The sequence below is a fragment of the Aplidium turbinatum genome, chromosome 4 (genome assembly GCF_918807975.1).
Source record: "Aplidium turbinatum chromosome 4, kaAplTurb1.1, whole genome shotgun sequence".
NCBI lineage: Eukaryota > Metazoa > Chordata > Ascidiacea > Aplousobranchia > Polyclinidae > Aplidium > Aplidium turbinatum.
In genome coordinates this window covers 2,770,250-2,797,746 of record NC_137475.1, presented here as the reverse complement: position 1 = coordinate 2,797,746, position 27,497 = coordinate 2,770,250, and the positions used below count along the sequence as shown (strand labels likewise).

General features: G+C 37.3%; 1 protein-coding gene across 1 annotated transcript; it reads right to left on the bottom strand.

Moving 5' to 3' along the window:
* Window positions 1-551: 551 nt before the first annotated feature.
* On the bottom strand, window positions 552-24,825 carry LOC145768362 (protein Wnt-6-like). The gene is made up of 6 exons (XM_082579843.1): window positions 24,257-24,825; window positions 15,172-15,286; window positions 14,779-14,890; window positions 3,436-3,575; window positions 2,540-2,746; window positions 552-1,259 (listed from the first exon to the last, which is right to left on the bottom strand). The coding sequence occupies exons 1-6, from the start codon at window positions 24,823-24,825 to the stop codon at window positions 633-635; spliced, it is 1,770 nt and encodes a 589-aa protein (XP_082435969.1). The 3' UTR covers window positions 552-632.
* Window positions 24,826-27,497: the final 2,672 nt, after the last annotated feature.

Below are 27,497 nucleotides of genomic sequence, written 5' to 3'. Positions count from 1 at the left end.
ACCTATATTTCCAGCACATTGGTGCCTGCGTTTGGATCTTATTTGCAACAGTACACGTACAATGCGTGAACAGTGTACAGTACGTACGCCTTACTCGTTACCTACTACTTGTATTAATCTACCTCTAATTAGCTTTAATTAGAGGTCAGGTAATTTATTTACTGAAGATTATTTTAGATTTTATTTGAGATTGGCCGTAAATAATCAGACATAATTCAAGAAGAGTTTGGTATGAAAGTGAATTTACATGATGCTCCAAAATGTTTATTGCAAGATGTTCCATAACCCCAGAATGAGCCTTGTTTGTGGATCAGCACATATAGAAAAAGTACCGCAACCTTTTCCAAAGTTTACTAGGTAGAGAATGTATTGCGCCTTTGACAAAACTGTGTCAATGATATGTCAAATGAAGCACAATAGGAAATACACATACTCGACTAGTTATCGTTAGCACGTTCTTGTAGCTTGTTTTGTTTTTGATAAAGTTTATCTTCAATATTACGTAATCATGATTGATCATGGCGTCACACATTGATTGCAACCGCAATGAGCATCAATGAATTGAAATATCTTAATATTAGAAAGATATTCCGAGTAACTTGAAATAATTAACTTTTGTTTAACACTTATTGCTACCGACAGTAATGCAATGTATTGTTTTCAATGCAACTATCACAATTAACTTTACAACAAAATTGAAAACGACAGTTACAGGACTTTGTCTCTACCACGTGCACTGTATTATAGCCTCTGCCACAGCACAAGTACCTACAGCTGCCAATTCCTCGTTTGTTTGCATCACATAATCTTCCCTTTGTTCCGAAGCTGCCTTGTTTCTTTGAAAACGAACAGAAACTTGGTGACTTTTGCATATAAATAAGTTCTTCACCAGAAAGCCTTTGACTCACTAAAGACGTTCGCTTAGGCCTCGGGTAGCGTCGTCGAGAGCTACGGTAGGTTTGCATCCTCTTTGATGAGGAATATCTCGGCTTGAACTTTCGTTTTGAAGGACGTCTTCGAACCGCAGATCGTGTTCGTCTTCTCAATGAACCTTTTCGTCTTTTTGTGTACCGACGACGGATGGGGCGCAAGGACTTTCCGTCGTTTCCTCCGGCGACACGAACCGCGTATTTATATTTTGTTCGAAGCCTGAAACTCACTTCTGAAAATGGAGGTATAATTTTCCAACATGTCCACATGGTACAAGAGCCGCTTAATCCGTGACAGTTACAACTTTTTTCCCGGTAGTTCTTGATAGCCTAAAAATAGAGATTGTTGATTAATTATTGTTTAACTTTAAATTATGGGCGCTACATGTTTATAATTAAAATTATTTTTTTGTGTTTTGATTCTTTATTTGTACTTTAGAGACACATGTGCAGTTGTTTTTTGTGTGTATTCAAGGTTTTGTTAGTTAGCTTCATATTCAAGTAGGCACTGGTAGAATTTCAATTCGTCCTTAAAATATCGACATCATATCACAATAGGCTAACACCAGAAAGATCCCCTCCAAGAAGATTAATTCGTTAACGATTCAAACTACAGCTTATTCCGTGGTGGCTTCGAATGTCAATGGTCTTGATAGGAATTCAATGGTACAAAGCCAGCCATTCATTATGCACGTACATCTTTTTGCTGTTAGTGCGTTTTAATTTTATTGTAGCATATCATTTTTATTGACTTTTTTTGGTTGCCATTAACTTGCTAATATTAGGCAAACAAACCCACTATGATTCTTCACTTTGTATTATTTCGTGTCAAAATAAATTGTGATACATAAATAATATTATTATCACGTGTATCATTTATTAGCTTTGTATAGTGGAAATCTGTTGAATTAGTTTTTTTTTTTTGTCGTGATTGTGGTCAAAAATGCTACCAGAAAAGGCCTTTTATTAACTCTAATGAAACAATCTTGTTTATGAAAGTTTTTTTTCTTACTGACAACCTTTGTCCCTTCAAAGGGTTCAAAGGAGAAATGAAACGAAAGAAGCGAGTATAGTCATGTCAATCATTGACAAATCGTTTTAGTTTGTATACAGTCGATTAACTTATCTGAAGTCACCATCCACATCAAAAGTACCCTCTTCGCTAAACATGGTATTTTTTCAACTTGTCAAAGCGCTTCAAAATTACGTTTGATATCAAATGGTAAATATACGACAAAATATCAAAATATATTTTAAATAATCAATTTTATGTCATTACGGAATCTGGAATGGATAAAACATCATCATGCCATCTACAGCCAGCCTACTCAATTTGACGTACATGTAGCCTACACCAATGAACGCCGAAAAGTGGCTTAATGTTTGTATGGTGAAAGCAAATGTACGTGCATAATGATTTCTTGTACCAATGCGTGTCTGGCTCTTACAGCCAGGAAATGCAAACAGTTAACTTCAAAATGATTTTAATTTATTGTAAAATAATGTGTTATATTTGTTTCAGAGGAGGCCTATATATTGAGAATTAGATTTTTAAACAATTGGTTTAAATTCTGTTTGTTACAAGTCTGTTTATGATAGAACAAACGTACCATTCTTCCTGCATTTTCGTTGTAGATCTTGACTTTTGCTTTAGCTGTGCCTCTTTCTCTGCGGTTACCAGAACGCGAAACACTAAGAAACTCTTGTGATTTCATAATGCCATATTCCACATTATCGCCGCACCCTCCCCATTCAAAGTTGTCAACCGCTGCTTGCAGTTTCTCTTCGTTAACTGTTATGTTTCTTTTTGCCGCTTCCTAAATCGCCACAAAATAAAACTAATTATTGTACGTAATGTACGCTATTGAATCAAGTTGACAATTTTTACTACAGTATTAATGTAACTTGCATTTCTCGGCCCTGTTTCTTAAGTGTAATTATTATTGTGATAAGAAGCAGTGTAGCCTAGTTAATAAAATAGCTTATTTTATGAAAATAATTTAGTACTTGAGTTAGCCCATGTAGTATTGATTGTACGAGTTTGCAAATCAATCAAGCTTCAAATCAAGTTTGTTTGCTTCGACATAGCTCCCACATTAATTTCAATTTACAATAGCAGAAAATATAACATATTTAATTTTATCATATGGAAGCTACGCTATAAAAGTGCCGAAAAAAATATGTGTTTATCTAAGTCAAGATAGCAATACTATAGAGTCGTTTAATTTACACATCTCATACGCAGTGTCTTTGGCATTTAAAGCATTGTTTAAAAATGTCACCACATGCGTGTATTGCTCCATATTCGCCGCTGATTTAGGCGGTTGAGCAATCTTTAACGAGTTGATCTACATCCTGAATGCTGGATTCGCGGTGTGGGCATGCTAAGCTGCTGAAAGTACCCCAACTATGTAATGTTTGGGCAGTGCAGGTGCCCCCACATACAACAAAACGAACAATTTCACTCTATATTTTAACTTCATGTAGATCGTTCAGAAGACCTCACCAGGCGCAGAAGACGATCTTTCAATCGTCGATTGTTGGCGCAACCACACTCATCTATCAACCCTCTCCAGCACGCAGACGTCACTTGGTACGTGATCGCAGCTGCAGTCAAGGCTCGAACAAATGCCGTTTCTCGAGTGTCTAAAAAAAAAACTTTAGTTTTCTCAATCGTCGTCAACACTAAAAAGTTTGAATGTTCATTAGGATTTATTTTATATGTTTTATAGTAAAAGTTGCTTTTCGTCGTCTATGTAGCCGAGTGGTGGAAGTCCTAGCATGGCACTCAAAAAGGCGCCTGTTCGACACCGCTCAAGAGCATGCGACTATCTGGCAGGTGAACGGCATGCCTAACGGTGAACATATAGCCCGGTGACGTGGTGTTTGCCTAAGAGGACACCCAGCGGTGGGAGGTCTGAGAGGCCTTCCCCAAAAAAATTTGAAAAATTATTTTGAATTTGATGCATTCTGAAAGCAGTTTCAACAAAAATGTGGGTATGAATATTCCTGTAAAATGGTGCTGTCCGGTGGCATAGCAACAGGATAAGATCATGTTTTCTTCGGCATTTTTCGGAAATAAAGCTAAGTCTCTATGTTTTCATCATCATCATAATCCATCGTCGGTTTGTTTCCCACTAGTGGGGGTGGCCGATTGCTTCCGCGCAGCAATTGTCTTAATCCCTTTTCTCCATTTCACCCTGTCCCTTGCATCTTCCTCCTTCAGTCCGACTTTTTTAAACTCATTCTTCACTTGTTGTTTCCACGTTCTTCTTGGACGACCGCGTTTCCTCTTCCCATCCACCTTTAGATCTAGTGCCTTTCTGAGAAAACTTCCTTCTTCCCTCCTTATCACATGTCCATACCATCTAACTCCATTTGCCCTTGCCAGTTGGTCTATGGTCTCTCTCATCTCTAGCATATCCAATAATTCTTCAGTTCTTTTTTCCCTTCTCGTTTTCACCCCACACATTGCTCTCACCATTGATCTTTCCGTTCTTCTCAGGATTGCCAGTTCACTCTCTCTCAACACCCATGTCTCGCTACCATATAGCATTGCAGGCCGCACACAGCTTCGATATACTTTTCCTTTCTTTAGTGAAAATTTTCTGCCATACAACATTTCCCCACATTCTCTGAACTTTGCCCAGCCCAATCTTGCCCTTGTTGTCACTGCTGCTTCACATCCACCACTTCCATTTATCCGATCACCCAGATAACAGAAGTCTGTCACTGTTTCGATGCCATGGCAGAACTCATCATCATGGCCTTCCACTTCATTCCTTCCTTTACTGCATTTCCCACAAATAAAACACTTCGCCAATCTTGTTGCGGCTCTTTTGACATTAGCACATCTTGCATGTAGCCTACCTTGTTTTATTTGTTGCTAATTTCTGGCTGAGATATTTGAATGTTTGGAATCGGCAAAACTAGCTCTTTTAATGCAGTTTTGTTTAAAGTTAGGCAAGCTTTGTTTTAGAGACACAAAGAGACTGAAAGCATCATTCTCCATATCGTGACGTCACACGCGTGCCAAAGGGGTGTTGAAACTCCAATTCTCCCCCCCCCCCCTGTGGTATTCGTGTGTGACGTAACAATGACCCACTGTTACCGTCTTGTTATCGTATGCGCTATGATCAGTTTAGTATTGTAGTTCTCGCTTAGTGGTTGCTAATTGTAAACTGTTGCTCGATTGTACATAGTATTGCTAAGCTGTAGTTCTTTCACAATTCAGATATACAACATGGCGTCGCCGGTATTTTAAAGCCGAGCCAAGAGAAAGCTAGAAGGACATTAAATTTGCTTATAGCCTAGATTTATTGTCAGCTGAGTTTAGCAAAATTTTGGGTTAGCCTAGGCTACCTAGTATTTCTAATCATGCCAAAGTCGCGCAAAGAATTAGAAGCTGAACTTCAAGCAGCTAAGAAGAAATTATCTGAATTAACTGCAGCGCAACCCACAGTCACTGAAGCTGATGAAGTGGCCGCAAGCTCAGCCACCCCAGCATGGCTTCAACAATTTTTAAAATCGCAATTAGAAATGCAACATCGCGCTGAAGTGCAGACAGCTGAAAGTCAGCAACAAATGCAAAATCTAATTGTCCAAATGATTCAGCCGCAAACGCCTGCAGAAGATTGCCCACCAACTAGGCACAGTGAGGTCGGGAATCATAGACCCTCAAAAGCAGATGCGCAGAAGCCGCCTGTACTTAATGTAGGAGTCTCGTTAGGCGAATTTTCAAGATGGCGGAAGTCGTACAACGATTACGTCACAGTCTCGCAAGCAGCACAGCTATCTCGGAACAGCCGATTAGCGTTAATGAGAAGTTTTTTCTCTATAGAAATGCGAGAAGCTCTCGAACATGTCTTACTCATACCTGATGACACTGAGCTTCAACCGGAAGAAGTTCTCGATAAAGTAAAGGGTTACATTCGAAGCCAACGCAACATAGCCTTGGATTGTGTAGCTTTCGAAGAAAGAAGACAGCTCGAAGGGGAATCTTTTGATTCGTTTCTTATTGCTATTAAAACGTTAGCTAGAGAAGCCGATCTTTGTGTGAATTGCTTAGATCGCCGCTTAGTTACAAAAGTTATGTCTGGAATTTCAAACAAGGAACTTCGACAGAAATTGTTAGCTATCACGCCGCTTCCAACTCTTCAGAAAGTAACTGATGTTTGTAGATCAGAAGAAGCTGCAAAATTAGACGAAACTGCCATGGAAAGGACGCGGAGCAGGTTCATTAACCGAAATAAATTTCCGCGACGTCCATATCAATCTAGAGAGAGAGATGTGAAATCATGCAGAAGATGTGGAAAACCGAACTGCCCACCCAGAGGACAAACCCAGTGTCCTGCTAAAGACAAGGTATGTCTAAAATGTCGCAAAAATGGTCATTTTGCTTCTGTATGCCACTCTAAGACGTCAAATTCTGTCAGTCGCGTAACTAACAAGAAACACACAGGTCAAGTTAAACGAAGTGCTATTAATTCATTGCACAAGCATAGCCTACCAGCTCCGAAAATTTTAGTTACATTGCGATCAGCAAAATCTAGAAGTGTAATTGGTTCCAGTCAAGCCACGCCGGATACCGGTGCTGAAGCCACCCTTATAGGAACAGGCAAGCTTAAACAGTTAGGGTACGATCTTAGCATGTTAAATCCACCAACTAACGATCCTTTAATGACCGCGAATGGACAGTCACTTACATGCATTGGTACTTTGTACTGCGAAATAGAGTATGGAGAAATGTCTTCAAATGAAACCATCTATGTGTGTAACGAAGTTGAAGATTTTTTACTCGCATGGTATGTTTGCAAGCAACTTAGTATTTTGCCACCAAACTATCCTAAACCTCTAACCTTGCATCAATTGCATACTGCAAAGCAAATTTCAAGTGTAAAAGAAAGCAAGTGTCAAGAGCACTCATCCAGCCAACAGCAAGAGCCAATGGAATTTGACCCTCCTCCAACTCGCCCTTTTGAAGAAGTATCAATGGGTCTTTTCAGTTACGCGGGAAAGTGTTATCTCGTGTATGTTGATCGTTTGTCTGGATGAATAAAGATCACAGAGTTTAACCACGATCCAACTTCTCAACAGGTGATCAGTGTTATCAGGAAATACTTTGTAGATACAGGTGTACCAGTCCGCGTGAGAACAGACGGAGGACCTCAGTTCACTTCCAGTAGATTTCGACAATTCCTAAAAAGATGGGGTGCTACCTCTGTGCGCAGCATACCTCACTATCCTCAGTCGAACGGACACGCTGAAGCCGCTGTCAAGGCTATGAAGAACCTCCTTGCTAAAACGTCTGAAAGAGGCAACATTGACAGCGAAGAATTTTGTGAAGGCTTTCTAGAATGGCTAAATACTCCGAAAGCTCATGGTTTATCACCCGCTGAAATTTTATATGGATCTCCCATACGATCGATCGTGCCGGCCCGGATCCAGTCGTTTAGTGAAGCGTGGAAAAATAAATTTGACAATTGGGATAAAGCTGCAGCAAGCATGAAGAAATATGCAGAACAAAATTATAACAAGCATTCTAAAGTTCTCAATCCCCTTCTTATCGGTCAAAGTGTACGGATACAAAACCCAGTTTCACATAAATGGGATCGTATCGGTCAAGTTGTTGGCATAGGTAAAAACCGTGATTACAACATCAAACTACCCAGTGGTCGAATCTGCTGGCGTAATCGACGATTTTTGCGACCAGAGATAGATGATGCCACCGCGACTCACAAGACAACCGAAGGAGAGGATGAGATACCTTCGCCCAATCGGAAAGTTCGTTTTAATGACAATGTTAATGTGCGACAGATACCTCCACGACGGAGCAAGCGACGTGCCAAAGGACCGCCAAAGTTGAATGACTATGTTCGCACATAAAGCTCCGGACGTTGAGAAACAAACTGTTGCTCACAACTTCCTTGTAGAAAAAGGGGGGTTGTGGTATTCGTGTGTGACGTAACAATGACCCACTGTTACCGTCTTGTTATCGTATGCGCTATGATCAGTTTAGTATTGTAGTTCTCGCTTAGTGGTTGCTAATTGTAAACTGTTGCTCGATTGTACATAGTATTGCTAAGCTGTAGTTCTTTCACAATTCAGATATACAACACCCCCCCTTGGCTACGCCACTGTCAAGATAATATTTTGGAATGTGTTTTGTCCGCAAAGAAGATGTTTCTGAATTCCTATGAAATGGTGAGTTTTAAGCTAACATTTATTCTGTGAGATTTTGTGAATAAGAATAACTCCTCAAACTTCAAAAACATTTTCAAGTGGATTTCAAGTGAAAGGCAGGAAAGAGTGTTTGCAGAACGAACAAAAGTGTTTTTTCAACGTCTCAGCCTGCCAACGCAGCAACCTGAACAGAATGGCATCAACAGAAAAATGGACAAACAAAACCTTCCCATTTATTTTAGTTTTTTAAGGTGAGTATGTACAAAAAGGAATTGTTGAGTTTCAGAAATGATCTAACCTCATAAATCATATTTCTACAAGCAACACATTATTGTAGGCTACTTTAATAAACTTTATCGTTTTGCTGACTAACAAACGGTTTGTCATAAATTTCCTGCCTGCTATTAACTACAAGATAAAGAGCCAATAAATTTGCGTAAGGTGTAAATAACGCAAGTTCTAAACAATGCATCAACTTACGCAACAAGCAAATACGTGCAATATATGGGAACGAAAAGATAGGATCTTTGCTATCCTAGGAATTTGCTTTCTGCGATAAATTGATTTTAGAACGTAAAATATGAAGAGCTCATTGACCGTACAAAACTTGAAAATAAAAAATTGTTATGATTAGTTAAATTTACATTGCGCTTCTCTTCTACTATAAATACTGCACCACTTTTAGGCTTATGTTATTCTGACGATAGCTCCTGAAGAGAGTCAGACAAAAACCTGCCGCTTCGAGCTACCGTGAGTAACATTTTACTCGCAACAAAAAATATTTATAAAATGAAGGCCGAAATGGTGAGCACTGTCTGCAGTTATGGACGCTTTTGGCTTACGCCGATTGAGCACTTTACTGGAGGCACCTTGCTATGCATTGCGCAAAGTTCACTTCTTGTAGTTTGAGCACTTTGGCAAGATTGGCAGTAGTACCATTGTTGGAACTTAGGTACCACAAATGGGAAAATGTCACATGGAGGTATATATGCCCATGGAGGTATCTATCCTCATGTAACTACTGCACTGAGGAGGCCGTAAGGCCAAAACAGTGTGCATTGTCTGCAGTTAAAATAATTCTTATCTTCGTTATGAATTCTTATCTACAAAGTCATGCAAGCTATTTTTCATTTCTGTTGAAGACTGTATACCTATCTAATACACCAAAGCGCTTTCAACATATCTGCCACCAATGAGCAAAGAACTTATAAGAATCACCGCACTTCTCGGATAGAAATGTGGTTCGTTTTCTATTTCGATTTAAATTCCTTTTCCCAATATAATCTTTAAAGCGGATTTAATTTATTGTGTATAAAATAAGAGATTAAACGATTTTAGAGTTTGCCTACATCTAGGCATAAACTAAAAATTTCAATTATTTGATTTACTTAAACAAGCTTATCTACTTTTTGAAATTAGATACACAAGCGTTAAACGGCAACTAACACCACCTGACGTTTATACAACCCAAGTTCATCAACGTTATATCACAATTGCCATCATTTTGTTATTTATTTTTATGAAGGCAATGAAATTTAAAAATATGGCGAAGAATAACATAACAACATTAATTAATGGTATTGACGTCATTTTATTTGGTTTTCTTTGAAAAAAATCAAATAATTTTCCAAAGGGATGGCATAAATAAGTTTTACTATTTAATAATACAAGTAAAGCATAAATTTACCAAATAAACTCTTTTAAGCCAACATTAGACAAATGAAATAAACTATATGAATAGCGTTAGGTAGGAGAAGATGTGGTCAATCTTGCCTTAAAAATAAAAATAGTCCACTTAACGACAACAACAAAAGAAGAAGAGGGTGCAATAACCTTCATTCTTCTTTGTCGTGTGAGCCTCTGGGACCGAGGATTTATATTTTACCAACCCATGTGCACGATATTCCCGTACTACACTGGAAAGCTACTTGTGATGATTCTTCCTAAGTAGTGGAAGATGGTCACTCAAAAAGGGAGCAAATTATTAAATTGACAACAACTCAAAGAAACATCGAGAATAGTGAAAGCAGCTGCATATGAACAGAAAGATCAGTATTTAATTTATCATAGAAAGAACAAAGCCCAAAGACGTTTTCGAAATATCAACAATTTTAGCAATTTACAAAATATAGCAAAAGAAACCAAGCCAACAGGTAAGCTAAAATAACCACCGAACTCATTGCAAGAGATTCGAAGCACACTGAAGAAACACAAGTAAACATATCAAGATAGCATTGAACCACAACTGGCATCACCTAGCTAAGAACAGTTAAACATAAAATGGTGCGACACAATATGTACTGAGGTCGTCAGCTCATGGTAGGGTGTCAGTGGATAATGACGATGGGACAAATAAATATTGATCTTAGGCACGAAGGTTTGAAAAGAGTACATGAAACAAAATTGGCTTGCTCGTTGCAATTAAATAAAATATCCTATCTTCACAATATTATTTGTAGTTTGACGTGTAGTAATGTTGAAACGACATAAACTTGTCAACTGTTACTGCCTGAGAATTAGGAAAAGATGCTAAACAATAACACAAATGTGTAATTGGTTTTTAAAAAACAAGATTAATCTTAAATAGGTTTTCGTGGGACATGTTGGAAAACATGGACATAATGTTCATGTTTGTGTAAAGCGACAATAGAACATCTCATAAGGTTGAAATCTTGCTTATACGTACAATATATCTGATGTCACGAACTTCGATTTTGGATCAGCATTTAAAAGCACCGTTGGTCATTTGCTCTCTATTGAATTCATTGCAACTAGGAAGGTTTTCTTTCAACCTCTAAAAACGGTTTTGCATGGCCATGTTAAGAGATCTTTCAATATACAAGATTTCTATTAAGTTTTCCAAGATATTTTCCGCATAACTAAACACAGATAGCGAATAATTTGAAATTTATGGTAAGTCTTCTTCAAACAAACAAGCGTGCAGCAAAAGTGCACTCTGTGTTGCATTGTCAACGCAAATATCAGCTTATTTAGTTTAGTCAATTTATGATTAAAAAAAAGAAAAACAAACATAAAGAAAAATCTAGGTCTACGTGAAGATGAAAAGACATCTCTGTTTGAAAATCCAGTTCATGAAAAGATTCTGTTTCACAATAAAGCGTCAGTATTGGCAAGATACCTCGTTAAAATGTAAAAAAATGACAGCAGTATTTTGCATTATGGTAAATATAAATAAAAACGCATTAATTGATTGTAAATGTCACTGGCAACTTGTTTACCGTCAGTATGGTTCTGGTTGTATTTTAACTCTTTATCGTTTTTGCAATCTTACTGTTTGGGGCAACTTAGTCTAAACGATTAAAACATAGCTTTGATATCTTTCTGTTTGCTTCCATAACCTATCGGTGACACATTTCAAGAAGTTACTGTGTTTTAGAGGAGCCCATTGCTTTCTCAAGATGTTGTTAAATAATCATCAAATAAAAGTATCTCAACATAAAAATACATAAAATAGTTAGCTTAAAAAGTTCACTCAAATCTTGCAAATGTTAAAATCGGTTGTCAAAATCAAAGCTGCTTCTTTAGCAATAACATTCGCTTATTAGGAAGCAAAATCTTCAAACATTTTCACGTCCGAGATCTTATCCTTGAGCATAGTCCATTAAAATTGTTCGCAATTTTTCTGATTTTTCGCTTTTTTTATCTTTTTAACTTATAAGGCGTTTGAACGTATTGATGGGTTTTTTATTCTCAAAATGCTGACAATGCATTATTTTTATACATGACCAGATCGTGTTATTTAGTTGCATCATAAAGGATAAATCACTAAATTAAAACATACACGAGATTTTCCCCGTGTTGTTTCGCGTTGTGATCCGACAGTGTACATCTAAGTGCCGTGAGAGCGGGCTCTCATTTTGTAATAGACTGAGATACATTTTCACCCTGCCAAAATTGATTTTAGGGGCCCATCATTTCCCCAAGGTGCACGAGAACTCCAAGAAGCCATCTCGTATTTGTTGGGAATAGTGTGTCTTACTTAGATACTGTATATCTTAATTTGGAGCAGGAGGATTTTATTGGGACCAGGTCAAAATTAGTCTCTCAACAGCCTGAGGTTTAGGCCAGTTGTGGGGCTTCGTAGTACAAACACTAACTGGTGACTTTTCAACATCTCACAAAATCACCCTGATGTTCTTTAGCATTTTTACATGATGTTCCTTAGCATACAAAGATTGAAATATTGCAAACATCGTTTAGAATTATACGTAACAGTGGTTTGTATAAAGGAGAGTACATGAGTACAGACTTACGAAAGTTAATCTGCAATTGTTGCTATGTCGCGATACATTTTAAACTTTAACGTTTTGCGAAGCTCGTACACAGATTCAAGAATAAAGCTTATAAAATAATCAGCTGTCAAAGAGGTGGAATATCATCTTGTCCACAACGAACCATTTATCTTCATCACAAATCCCTATTTTTGCGTTTTTCTTATTTAGGATTGCCAACATGTTTTTATTTTTCAGTATATATTTTTTACTTTTATGATTTTTATGATGATGATGGCGTATGAGCGATCTTTCCAGGCTAGATTGGAGGGCAGGAAATCTTCAGCCACTCAGCAGTCTCGTCGTCCAGGATTCTCAGACCATGCGCACCGTGTGGAGGCCGGTGGGTTAGGCAGTGGTGGATGACATGGTCTGCGGTCTGTTCCGTGGCACCACACTCGCATTCTGATGAAGGAGCCAGGCCCCACTTGTGCATGTCCGAACGAAAGCGGCCGACGCCAGTTCGTAGGCGGTTAAGCCTGACCCACGCAAGCCTTGCGAGGGACATCCCTGGTGGACGGGGATCGGCGTCGGGTATGAAGTCACGGAGCGTGGAGGTGTGATTTTGCCACTCCGTGTTCCACATGTGGTTCGTCCAGTGTGCCGCACTTAAACCAAGCTCTTCGGCGTTCTTAAGGAGTTGTTGTGCGGCAGGCACAAAGGGGCGTCTTGATTTCAACCGCTGCTTTATAAGTGGTGGTCTCTTGAGTGTTGCATGGAGGAGATGGTCGGGGTCCAAAGCGCGGCGAGCGAGAGAAATCGTGGCTCCTTTACGGCGTAGCTCAGCGGGTTGGATGCCTGCTAGGATGGGTAGGCAGTCCGTTGGAGTGGGACGCAGGCATCCAGTCACAGTACGCAGTGCGTCGTTGATGGCGGTATCAATCTGGTGGGTGTGAGAACTACGACACCAGACCGGCGCGCAGTACTCAGCGGTGGAATGAACAAGGGCTAGGGTAGCTGTACGAAGAGTTTTAGCACCAGCCCCCCAGCCGAAACCCGCCAATCGCCTCAAAAGTGCGACGCGTGTAGATAGTTTTTTGCGCAGTGACTTCAAATGCCGGCGGTACGTGAGTGACCTGTCCAGGGTTATGCCGAGGTATGTAGGTTCGGCACAGTAGGGCAGGCGTTCCCCATCAATCTTGATGTTTATCTCACGCTGTGCCTCCCGGTTGTTAAGGTGGAAGGCCGCCGACACTGTCTTTGACTTGCTGAGCTGTAGCTTCCATTTCTGGAGGTATGCTGATAGTGTTTGCATGTCTTGGCTGAGGTTTCTCTCCACTGACTGCCAGTTTCCTGCTGAGTGCAGGAGTGCCAGGTCGTCTGCGTAAGCATATTTCCTGGAGGTGGTGGGAGGCAAGTCGTAGGTGTATATGTTGAACAGGAGAGGAGCCAAGACTGAGCCCTGTGGGACGCCGTTTTTAAGTCGGCGTAGTCTGCTTCGACGACCGCTACCGGTTGTGAGGGTAAAACTGCGGTTTTGCACAAGTTCCATCATCATATGGACCATGTGTCTGTCAGGGAGCAGACGGAGTAACTTGCAGGTAAGGCCGCTATGCCATACGGTGTCATAGGCAGCCGTGAGATCAACAAACACGGCGCCAGCCTTCTTCTTAGCCGAGAAGCTGTCCTCAATGTCTTGGGTCATAAGTGTGACCTGATCTACGGTTGATCGTCCGTGTCGGAAACCAGCTTGTTCACGGGGGAGCTGCGGATCTATTATTGGTTCGACACGGGCGTAGATAAGTCTCTCGATTGATTTTTATTTTTTATGATTTTTATGAAACGCTGCAATTGCGCTAAATATTTCACTCAGTTGCTTTCTCTGACCCGATCACGCTCTGGTCGCGTTTTGTCGCGTTCTAGCTTTCTTAGACCCCTGTCTGTTATGTTTAAAAGCAAGTAGCCTATTGTTTTTGCTTGGATCGTGAAAAAGTAAACTTGATCTCAACCAAACCATCGCTTATTTGTGTTTAAAATTACTAATCTAGAGCTCTATGTCACTTATAACATTTCAAGCATGCTTGTGTCACATGAAACATATCTCGAAGAGTTTATATGCAGAAAGACAATAATTAATTTTTATCTTTCATTATGAGTCATAATTGTAGATTTATACATATCACTCTTGCGCCACCTCATGGTAATTTGAGTTGTCATAATGCATGTGCTAAAACAAGAACTTTTCTGGAAGAAAAAATACTCTTTTTTGTGAATTGTTAAGAAGTAGGCTACTGTGAACAAATCACGTCCATTTTTTGTTGAGGCTGTTTAGAACACGCTTGAATGAAACAATGCTAATAATCGTCATAACACAAAAATATTTACATTTTATTTTTCCGAGCTATTTTTTTTTTATTTAGGACAATTATTTTTACCTTGGTTCATCACCCGGGCGTAAAATGGCCTCACTGCTTGAGTGCAGTTCCATCTGTGATGCTTCATCTCATTCTGGCAAGCCTCTACTCCCATTTCGATTCCTTTACGAATCTAGATGGACAAATGTAGCTCACATTGAAGAACTGGAAAATGATGTAAATAATTTAAAAATATTTTGTAATGTAAACAGTTTATCAGTACCGTCTGTTGCGTGGCTGATCATGCGACTGTGACTCGACAAGACACTTAACAGTGTGCCAAAATAATAGGATCAGCTGACTCCATGACTAAATGTCCCTTCGCTGCTTGCAGTTGTGTTGCATCGTTAGCAGTGTCCAGCATGTTATGCCAATGATGACAAAATAAAGCATGATTATGACGTCATCACTAACCTGCTCAACCACCGGGAGTTGTTTCCTGCACATGTCCAACTGAGGTCCTCCCACTTGTCTTGCCCATTGACAGATTCTGGAGGTGTTCACAAGACTTGATCCACTTCCAGGAGACCTGGATGCAATTAACTTTATGAAATATACCAACTGTTTTACAGTATAAAAATTCAAAGAAAATGAAGGGGTGTACCAGCAAACATCTATAGGATTGGCCCATGATACCAGAGAAGGATCCACAGAGGATAACTGAGAGGTTACTTGTTATTTGAGAGGTTATTTGAGAGGTTAACTGTTATTTTTTTATTCACTTGTTTTACAGTTATAGCCTATATTGTAAACGAATTGAAGGAAGTCAAGTATTGCATTGCTCTATTCCTATGCATGCCAAAACTTTGAACGTCTGATCGTAAAACAGAACAATGATGCATTGTGAAGTTAAAATGGTATGAACTTGTTAAGCCGATTATTAGCGAATAACAACAAATGAAAGACATAAACGTTCGTGTGCTGTGTTTCATAAGACGAAGCTATACATGTGATTTTCAAACAAATTTGTTAAATAACAAATCTAAAGAAAGCTTGTCAACTTCTTTAAAAAATCAACAAACTGATTTGTAAATTTTTGAGTCAGTTTAATTTTATGTAGCTCCAAAATACATTGCGATTTAATTCTATAAGATGCTATTTACCCAAGCGGGGAGCAACAGCATAAAAGGCAAAGATAATGCTGTTGAAAACAATCGTAGTTATGAATGATGAAATTAAAACACAGATTTTCAATATTCTTAAAGAGGTTTATTGTTAAGACAATTTAAAAATAAAGTCATGAAAAATGATTATAGGTGTTGTGAACCTATGAATTTTATTGGAGAAATGATGACATAAAAAACAACGTGATTGATGGGTTGAAACATATCCTATTGTTTACTGAAGTGAAACAATGGACCAGGTGGTATTTCCCTTCTTATTCTTTTTAGTTTACATCACAAAAATATTTTGCTACATTAAAGTAATGCAACGAGATTGGGCTTAATATTTGATGAACAATATCTCAGACACTAACAAGTGAACATAATCAGTTAGATATTTATATTCGTCCATACGCGATGCATATGATGTCACGCAAAGGCCGGAGTTCATCCGGATCTCATTACCTATGTCTATTACTTCATGCTGACAATCAAATTCGATGATGAGACAATGACAACCAACGTAAGCCGCGCGCGAAATCGTTGTCAAGTTTATAAATGACTCAACAACAATCTTCTAATCACAACTTTGAAACTGTAGCAGTGTTCAGAATTGAACTTTTGCCAGTGCTTGGGTTCCGAAATGTTCAAGTATGGAGAAATGTAAACAAGAATCTTGGCTCTGTGAGGTGTTGATGTTAATGAAGTTCTGAAACAACTAGCCAAACTTGCGCGACACTTTGAACTGTGAAACCTCACTTTATATACGTCAGAAAACTTTTGGATGTTCTCAGTATACAGATCAATAAATCAAGGATAAAAAACTCAACTACTTTTGCAAAATAAAAAGCAGTATAGTTTGTTGCAGTCTACAGGAAAATGAAAATGCGTGATTCAATTACAGAGGGAAGTTCAAAATTCTATTTGACTGTTATGCTATAAAACATAATATAGTAGATCCATATTATTGAAATCCTGTGCAATATAACGTTTATCGTCAATACGATATTTTACATTTGATTGCTGCCTTATGAGCACGATTGATCGACTTTTGCATAAACCAAATGTTTTCATCGTGCTTCAACTGAAACAATTTAATAACATTTACGCAGTATATTTGCTTTACTGAAAGCAATAAGCTATCACGTGTACTGCATTTACAGAGAATTATACTAAATTCAATATTTTCTTGAAAATTGAAACATACTATGATCTTTTTTCTTGCACAAGTATTTGTATCTGTTTGATTGAACTACAGCTCACAAAGCAGAACAGGCGAACTTGATAGAAAGTTGGCAACAAATATAAATCTCAAGAATTCCAATAGATTAGAGAAACGTATTACAGCAAGTGATGTACACATTTAGAAAAAAATGAAATATGAAAAATCCTCACGTTGCTTCTTTTAGCAATTTTATAATTTTTCAGATTCGGTTTAAAAAGATTCAATTTCATGAATTTAAAACCTTTTGAAAAGTAATCCTGTCAAATTTGAAACGACCAAAATTATTCGCTATCAAGAGGGTCATTGTTGGAGCTGAAGATCTTCCCGTGCGATCTCGCAAAGACCGTTGGTGGCTTTACAGAAATGAAGATATTTCAAAGATCGATTGCACAGTGATGACGATTTATCACGAAATAGATGAAATCGACACTAAGTCGGCGCCTCTATTCATGAAATAATATGATGTTGTGTCGTAACCATGTTGACTACGCACGCAAGCTGGAAAGCCAGAAATGTGTTTTTGGTTGTTACAATTTGCATGGCAATATCAGTAAAACACTTTATGTACAAAAGCGCCAGTTGACGCTTCTGTGTTGAATTGTTTTATGATTATGCTATTGAGCAAAACTTATGGATATAAAGAATTAATTAGGCAAGCAATACCTTTGTTATGTTTTAGTAATGTTTTGGTCCTTGATAGTTTAGAAAAAAAGCACAACAATTAACCTATAGAGAAATAAAACAAAGTAACTTCAGCGGGTTTAACATGATGTATTACATACACAAATATAACATAATTAAAAATAAACTCTAACGTTTTCGACACGTACGTGTGCTTATCAGGAATTGCATATCTGCAATATACATAAAATGAAAATATTGTAAGGTAAATTTGACTTTGCACTACAACTGTAACTGTATACTAACGACACTCCAGACTGAAAAGCACAAACTGAACGAGTGACACAGGAATGATTACAAGTAAATTATACCGCGGAAAACAGGTCACATGATGTGTAAACTACAGGCATTTGACAAACAATTAGAACACACACAAGAGGAACGATGAGCCACAGGCGAATAACTGCCGGTTGAGAGACGGATTATTAGCCTACGTTTGATTCTTAAGGCTTCCATGATCTTAGTCTGAAATTAAGATCTGCCTCCAAAAATGATGTTTATAAATTGGTATATTGCAGATATGTAATTAATTCCTGATGAGGACACACGTACGAGTCGAAAACGTTAGAGTTTATTTTTAATTATGTTGTTATTGTGTATGTAATACATCATGTTAAAACCCGCTGAAGTTACTTTGTTTTATTTCTCTATGATTCAACTAAGCAAACTCTCTACCAAAGCTTTATCAATTAACCTATACTTTAACAAAGTCAGTTATTATTTTCTTATTTAAGATTTAAAGTCATTGAATCACTTTAAAATGAACATGTTTTATTAGCCAGAAGACGGGCTCTGTTATTATTTCAAATCAAATTGTTATCGTTTCAAAATAGTAATCATTTATCAACGTTTGCTTTAATGTATCTAGACTCAATCTTTGTAAGTTTGATTGAGTGAACAGAAAGAAGAAAATTCTTCAAGCTTTTCACTAGGCAAAGCATGTGCTCTCGGCAAGTTTCAAACCGGCAGCGGTTGGAATATCGAGCAGATATCTAACCACTCGTTTACTTAACCCCGGTTTAATTATACTCAGCAAAATTTTCCAAACATGTGTGGAATAATAAGCAGTTGGAGTAATAATCAGTTGTAGTAACGAAAGGAATACTGGCAATCATGATTTACAAGCAGTGAATGAGGTAGCAAATAAACACAGAGCCGATATTAACCAGTTGGCTTGTTTCAGCCCCACGATTAGAGTAAACTTTGAACTGAGACACTTTACAAACTTCAACTTCGAACGTATATTTTCAAACGTAAACGTATTACAGCTGGGAAGATAGCATCCAATACATGCAGTAAACTGCTATGCTGTGATCCTTCATCCAAAATGCTAATTCCAGTGTTAAGAAGACAATAAGAATGCATTAAGAACAAACAATAAGAACGTTAAGAAAGCAATTTGAAACACTGAACTACTTCTTGCACTAAGTGAACACATATAAGGGAAAAACATATCTGCAGTTCTTTAGCTGTGTTCCTTGTATAAGCCTGTCATCCTAAAGTATGTGGTTGTGCACACCCTCGGGTGTATATATTAACAGACTTTGCACTATTTTTGGTTTGGATATTAATTCAATGATATTTAACGGTAGAGCAATGAAGTTATAACGGATTGTGACAGCTCTGACCGCTTCCCTGCATGCTTAAATTTGGCAAAGCTGTGTTGCTGTAAACTACGAGAAATTTTTTAAAAGTAAAATTTTCAACGCTTGCAATACAGATAGCCTAACTTGTTTTAACGACAACCACTTTATCTTTTCATCCCCCAATGCTTGATTTCAAGCACTTGACTAAAATGCGACTTAGTTTTGTTGGTTTTGAACTTTTATCCTCCGACTGACAAAGCCTTGATAGGTTATTCTGGTAGTTTCACATACTTGTTGGGACTTTCGACGCAGGGCCGGTGACCGAGATTAATAGAGTGAAGTTTCCGATTGTTGAAATGTTGTTGCCGGAAAATTATTCCATCCATTAGGTGCCGCACGGCCTACTAGAACACGGCCAAATATGTTGCTATTTGAGGAAATTTCTAAGAGTCTGAATTGTTACAATCATAGCTATGACAAACCTGTCATCTTCCCATTTCCAGAAGTAAGTAAAATAAGCAATATTTGTACCTAGACATATGTTTGGCTTGTTTAACCGGAGATTAGATATGTATGTTAAGCACAACTTATGCAATAACAATGTAAAATATGTAAGATTTTCCAACTGCAACCTGGAGGTAGTATCGTTTGGTGTGTCGCTTTTGGTGAAATTGCATGTTCCATTTAAAATATCAAGGATTTTTTGTGAATTCTATGTTGTAAGCGGTTCATTTGATGTGCTAATTTAAATTTTAGTTCGTTTTGTTTTCCACCAAGTTTAATTTTGCAAGTAAAATGTGGCTATTGGCAAAAAATCCTGCTGTACAAAAAACCTAACGACTGTGTGATGAGACTACCTCCAGGATGTAGTTGGAAAATTTTTACATATTTTACATTAGTATTGCATAAGTTGTGCTTAACATACATATCTAATCTCCGGAAAAACAAGCCAAAAATATGTCTAGATGCAAATATTGCTCATTTTACTTACTTCTGGAAATGGGAAGATGATAGGTTTGTCATAGCTATGATTGTAACAATTCAGACTCTTAGAAATTTCCTCAAATAGCAACATATTTGGCCGTGTTCTAGTAGGCCGTGGGTGCCGTTAAATGGAGAGCAGTCCTTATAATGCGTTGCTCAAGCGTACACCCGAGTCGAACCAGCGACGCTTGATCTTGAAACATCTTGGTTCACAAAGTCACGTGCTAACTAGTCATTCATTATCACCAATTGTTTGCTTAGAACACTAATAAATAGTATGAAAAGACCAAACAATCATGGTACGATTACAGACATCGCATTGTTCAAACCTTTGATTCAAAAAGTGGCACTGTTTTTGATTCAAAAAGTGGCAAAAGGAATCGATAAAATTACTCTCTAAAATATCAGGGTTGAGTTATAAAAAATTCGAGTTTGAAACGTAGCGATCATTGTGCTGTTGACAATGAATTCAGTACCGGTACATAGAAACCAGGATGATCAGACTCAACATGAAATGTTATTGTGATTATATTATTTCCTGTGTCTCTAACGGTTAAATTGCGATCAGTGCTAAGAGCTGGCATTTGTCACTGGCTAAAATCTTTCTACAAGTTTTATTACGATATGAAACTCTGCATCCATACTAGCATCATGTAGAAAAAAAATCATTGAGTATGTCAAACATGCTAAACAACGTCAGAACGGAATCATCAAACACACGGCCTATTTTCCAGAACATTACTCTATACAATGCTAGGCTTTCTCGTACTGTAACCGTTTCATCTGGTAAGTTGAAAATTTTCCGTTAGTAAAAGTTTTTAGCGCTTCAAAGTAACCCTAGCAATCGTGGTACCTATTGGATTTAGGCCGAAAATCTTTTTCATAAAATGATAGGATCACGATCTAGCTCCTACATCCTTTTGTTGCAATAAACCCGGACAACCACATGCTGTGCTGTAGGCAAATTAGCACGGTAGCCACTTTAACAAGTCGAAATTCTGCCACTGAAATTGACTAGAATGAAACCGCCAACCAATCATAAGCTACGGTTTAAGTGACGTAAAAAATGGCGAAAAGAACATCATAAAAAGCAAATTAAGTGATGGATTTTTTGTCAGCTGGTTGGCTTAGGGGTTAGGGTTAGGGCTAGAAAGTATTCATTTCATTGACGCGTGTTCGATTCTCACCACTGCTATTGCTCTTTTTCTTCTGTAATTACCAAATAAAGTTCAAAACAAGTACTAACTCTCTGGATGAGTGCTAGAAGGGTCACAATTGGACGGTAGCCTCTTATAACACGTTCTGATTGGTTGGCGGTTGCATTGTAGTCAATTTCAGTGGCAGAATTTCGACTTGTTAAAGTGGCTACCAATTAGCACGAGCTGAAGAGCCGAAGTTTTGTCTTTTTCGTGACTACAATGATAGCATTACAATCGAATTGTTTATCAACAAGACCGTTCTCTGAAGAAAGTTACCAAAGAAAGTGAAATATATTCTTAGTTGAACTAAAGCGCCGAAATTGGTTATTTTAGCTACATTTTAACAAGAAAACGAAATATTTTTGATTTTCAAAAAAAGCTGAATAAACAAGAGATATGTAAAAATACAATGTTTAAGATCAAAATAATTCTTTAGCTCAAAGCATGTTTGTTGCACATAACATGAACTTGACTGAGAATCTGACAACGTCAGCTATTATTTCGTCATAAGCTGACAAGAAAAACACGTCACTTGTGTCTACTTGAAAAGCGCAGAACACCATTTAGCGTGGATGCTTTACATGCAATCAATAACAGCGCGATGTCAAAACAATGTCATTGAAACCAAAACATAGCAACAATGGTTGGCAGTATTTATTTAGACAAGGTCTCAAAGTTTGTCTGTACCTTGCTCTTCAAAAGCTTCTATCATCTTAGTAAGTTTACTTTTGTAACATTTTCACAAGTTTTAATGTTATTGCACTTATCGGCATCATCAGAGAAATATTCCTCAGTACAGAAACTACGAATGATCATTTCTTAAACCCCAGCGTCCTTTTCGGAGACAATCACCAACAACAATGAAAACGAGACTTTGACACGCACTTGGGATTGGTTAGTTGCAGTAGAGCTTGGAAATAGACAACTTGAAAAATGTAATCAATTCTACATGATTATTGAAGCAAGGTTTTGAAATCAATTTAAGATATATTGACAACTTAGTTGACATTACTTCACTATTTTAAAAGTAAAAAGAAACTTTTTACTATACAATAATTAATTACATTTTGGTTTTCTTGTGATTCCCACTGTTCCGCAAACCGTTTTCGTTTTTTTTTTTTTTTAGTAGTAGTCCACTTCAATACAGTAGCCTATGTCCAACAATAACATTTCACCTCCAAAAAAATTGAAATCGGACTGTACCATAAAAATGCTTGAAATTCACATTTTGTCAAATTTTCACGATGTCCAGAGGGCTCAAAAAGTATTTGAAACGGGCGAAAAGCGCCATGTTTTGTATCCAAATACCGCGTGCAGATAGTTTGTTCGATAAGGTGTTTGGGAAACGGGTCTAAGACAGAAAATATCATTAATTTCCTTTCAAGTTTTTCTTAGAACGCAATTTTAGTGGCAGTAAGGTATGACAAACTGAAAAAAAATTGTTCGCAAGCGTGTAGGAGGTTAATTACTTTGACTTCAACATTTCGCTTTGTACTTATACGAACACAACGGTTATGACAACTCATAGTCGTCCAACTTATAAAAAAATCCGAAATCGTTACAGTTCTTTGTGCAACAGAAAGTTTTTACAAAATATTTTGTTTCAACGCAAACAGATCAACTTAAGTCAGCATTTTGCTTTGTACTTGCTAATTCATAATCATCCAATCTAGCAAAGAATTCTAAACTACTGTTTAATTCTTTCTGGGATCGATCTGCATAGCAATTGTTTTTCAATCTAAGAAAGACACGATTTTACGATTTTGCATTTTCACACACTCAACAGATATATTCAAGTTAGTTAGCCTACAAATTTCAAGCTGCAAAATATTTTAAAGTAGTTTACGAGGTTGTGAAGAAATCTGAAGAAGAAAATCAGTTTTACATGTGAAAGGTATGAAACTTCTCCGACGTAAGTATTGTATGACATATTTTTTCCTTCATAGCTACGATATGAAACTGCAACAAGGATAATTGTATAAATAGATCATAGCCTCTTTGATCGCACTCCTTCACGACATATTCAGCAAATGGAAACTAATGCCACGATCCTAATGCTGCAAGACCTAAAGCTTTCAGGTCTGCTTCTAGTGTGGAACCCAGAGTTGCTTTATTTGTATGTCCGGAATTTAATAATCAAAAGGTGGAGAAATTGGCCTTTATGAAGATTTTTTATTGAATTAGAAAAAGCAGTCACTTATCGGTACACTCCGGAAAGAAAGCACGACCAATCTGTAGCTGGAGGAACATATACCCTGGCATATAATGCTCAAATACGAGACGCAGTCGCCATATCCAAAATGAAACCACCACTTGCCAGCAATTATAAAAAATTTTCAAAACGTTCACACAAAAATTAAAGCTTTTCTAACCAAGCAAATCAGGGTATGGCTAGTTTCGGCATTCTTTACTTATTTACTAATATACTCATAAAGCAAGGAATAAAAATTCATCATAATTTCATATCATCGAACTCTCAGTTTGACTGCCCCAATTTTTTGAATTCCAGCAACACTATGAGTGGACGCTGTTGGAATGGATTGCTGTCAAACCACTAGAGGCTCAAGAACGTGCCGATTATGAAAATACGCAACCGCAAATCGTTGCCCAATTTGTGTTGGAAAATTAATGCTAACAGCATTCATTGCAATAACACTATCTGAATTCATATTTTTCAGTATAAAGATATACTTTATAATATTTGTTATGTTGCACACTTACCACCAAACGGCTTCTACTGTTGTTGATGCTAAAAGGATGAAGCAAAACAGGGTAATAAGGTGCGGAAACTTTGATGGTTCCTTAGAAGACAAATGGACTCCACTGTGCTGGCGTCTTTGCGGTAACTTTGTGCAAGATGAGCGCGATTTACTAAAATTGAGCGTCTGCTTATTTCTTGTAACACGACAGGAAAATTCTCTTTGAGGCTTTGTGGTAAAGTCTTTGGAGTTTTTACTTGATAATAATACTGCTTTGTCTATTCTTGTTCTTTCTTGTCGCGTATGCAATGGGGGTTCTATGATCGGTGCAGTTGCTTTTGGTAGCAAAGAAGCGTAGTCGGCGTTGGAATTTGTGCGAGGTGTTGATGAATAGGATAAACTTGTTTCGTCAACAGACGACACCTTCGCGTTTTTACGCTGCCGGCAAAAAGTGTCTGGAACTGCCTTGTTGTTAGCAATAATGTGAGAATGAAGCGATTTCACCGACATTAATCTTGCTAGCAGGTAGGAACTATTTTTTAATCTGAAACAATTTAACTCGGAAAATTGAGGAACACTCTCTTCAAACATTTTGTAACTGCACAAATCTGCAATTAAATGGGATATTCTTTCTTGAACAGTCAGCAGCGGTTGTTCATTCAGAGAACCTTTTTTTTTTCATTGAATTCACATCAGTGTCTAAGTCTTTCCTCACATTCGCCATAGTCCAACTGAGTTATCCACAGTGAATGAAGCTTAAAGTCATTTGTTCTCACAGATAATTCTGATAATGTCACTTTTTTCCTTTTGGAAAACAGATGACAGTGACAGGTTTGTGGTTAAGCTTCAAGTGCTAACGTTGCTTGCAACCAAACCTGTGTCGTAATGATTTATGGCTATAATGTCAAGAACTTTTGTGCGGTAACTTTGATCAGTTGCTACAAAAATTTGCAAACAAGGCTTGCAAGCATAGATTGATACCGTTCAAACTGAACTTCGTTTTATGCTACTGGACAACTACCAAATGTCTGAAAAAAATGAAGCGTCACAGAAAGATTTGCAACTTCATTTTCCTGTAGAGAGAATTAAAATATGACTTGATAACTAGTAGTCAGAATTTCATAAACAACAAGCAATTATTAAATTATTGTAATTCGTATCTCCATGACTACCTGGAGATGGAGATACGATATCTCTAGTTAACCATGATATCTTTACTTTCTGCTTCAATTGTAATGCAAATGTAATGCAATTTATGCATTAAAATTTCAATTGTTTCAATTGTATGTCAATATTTTAAGAAACACCTGAAGAGGTAATAAACATGATTAATATTATCTTTCTCGCTTTTTCCATATCACTGATCTAACCTCCACAGAAGATTAACATTATTGCTGAAAGAGACATAAATCGTCATCTAAAATTTCTGCGCTTTATTGTTTAACTTTTTTAACCATTTAAGTGGAGAGGTTGCATTTTTTTTCAAATCCCAAAACATACTGTATGTTAATCGTATGCTGTCTTCCTCATGAAGTAAATGGATACTGCAAACATTTATTGTCGACTTTTCTATAAACGATTTATCATACACCTTTTTCACAGCAGCCAATAGACATCTATCTATCTATTGTATTTATTAGCGAAGAACTGAAAAAATTAAAAATCAACTTATCTTATGACTATTCTTTCAATTTTTGTATAATCGAAAATTTCCAAAACGGATAAATTTACACGCAGCTTTGAGCGCATAATTAGCCCAGGTGCCAGTTTGAATAGCCTTGTTCATAATTTGAATACAGCTTTTATGCTAGTTTGGGTGCTTCTAATATTTGCATTAATTGTTTAATCGTTTCCTAAAGTCCAGCTAATACTCCACTGAAACTTATTAAACATTCACTTGTAATAATTATATAGGTAGGTGGTTCACCTCTTGTTTCAAACTATAATTGACAAATTTTCCATGTTCGCTGACGTCCGAAATGCGTTTCGACCTTCAGCGAAACGGAAACCGTTGACTATCGCAATACAACAACTATTTTGCATTGACGTTTTTGCTGCCGCACCACTGACATAGTCGCTCTCGCATCTCATCATAATGCAATTAGCGAGAGCAACCCACAGCAAAATGCGAGATAAGAAAGAAAAAATCTAAAAGATCTTTTTTTATGAAAAAAAATTGAAAAAAATATATATTCATTGACAGACTATGAAGCGTGCTGTATTGAAGTTGAAGGTTTAATTAACCGATATTTGAGATTTTTTAAAGTTACATTACAAACAATAAATTAATGAACTTGGCAATTGTTAATATGCCCTCTTAAATTATTTGAAGTTATTATGCAAGAAAAATCAACTAATGTTACACACTTCCATGATTAATTTACGAAGGAGAATATCCCAAACTTGAGAAGAACAACTTTTATTTTTAGTCTTCTTAACCACAAAACGTGCATTAAATATCTGTGGTGAACTGGGTGGAAGTCCCTCTGAAAATCAAACACGAAGCTTTAAAATGACATTTTGTTCATAAATATATCAACAAAATAAGATCAAACTTGGCAAGCAACTACTTTTTTCGGTGTTTTCTGCAATGCTTTCAATCGCTGAAGTGAGAGCTGATCAACGCTTCTTGCTAAACTTAAAACATCGATTTGATCATTTATTAAATTGCAAGCATTTCATTTTCATCTTGTAATCGAACAACTGTAAAATTTTGAAACATTTCAAAGTTGCTATGACCAGCAAGTTTTTAGTAGTTAAGACAATATGCCTTGACACCACAGGCGTCAGCGGCTTCACACCGAGATGAAAAGCGTGGCAGAAAAACAGATTAAGATTAAACCTTGTTTAGAATCAAGATTTATTTACTTAAAAATTTACCAATTCATCTACAAATTTGTTGCTTTTTTACGTTGGTTTAACAAAAAAGAAGTTAATTTATTTTCATATAAAGTAAACGTCATGTTCGCAACATGCTCCGGACAAGCAAAATGGCAGACAAACGTACAAAATCAAATTCTTTTTTGTTTATACAAAGACAACGTTTTCAAACGTATTTTCAACTTGCAAATTTGACTCAACATGAAAACTTGTTATCTTATTTTCATGTGCATTGTGACAGCGACAGCAAACTAATGGTGTGTTCTTGTTTATGGATCAGGCTCATCAAATTGTAAATACCAGTATTACATCTGCTTATCCTTATAAAATGTTGGCGCCGTTTATTTTAACTCCGGCATTTATTAAGAACAGAAATTGCTCCC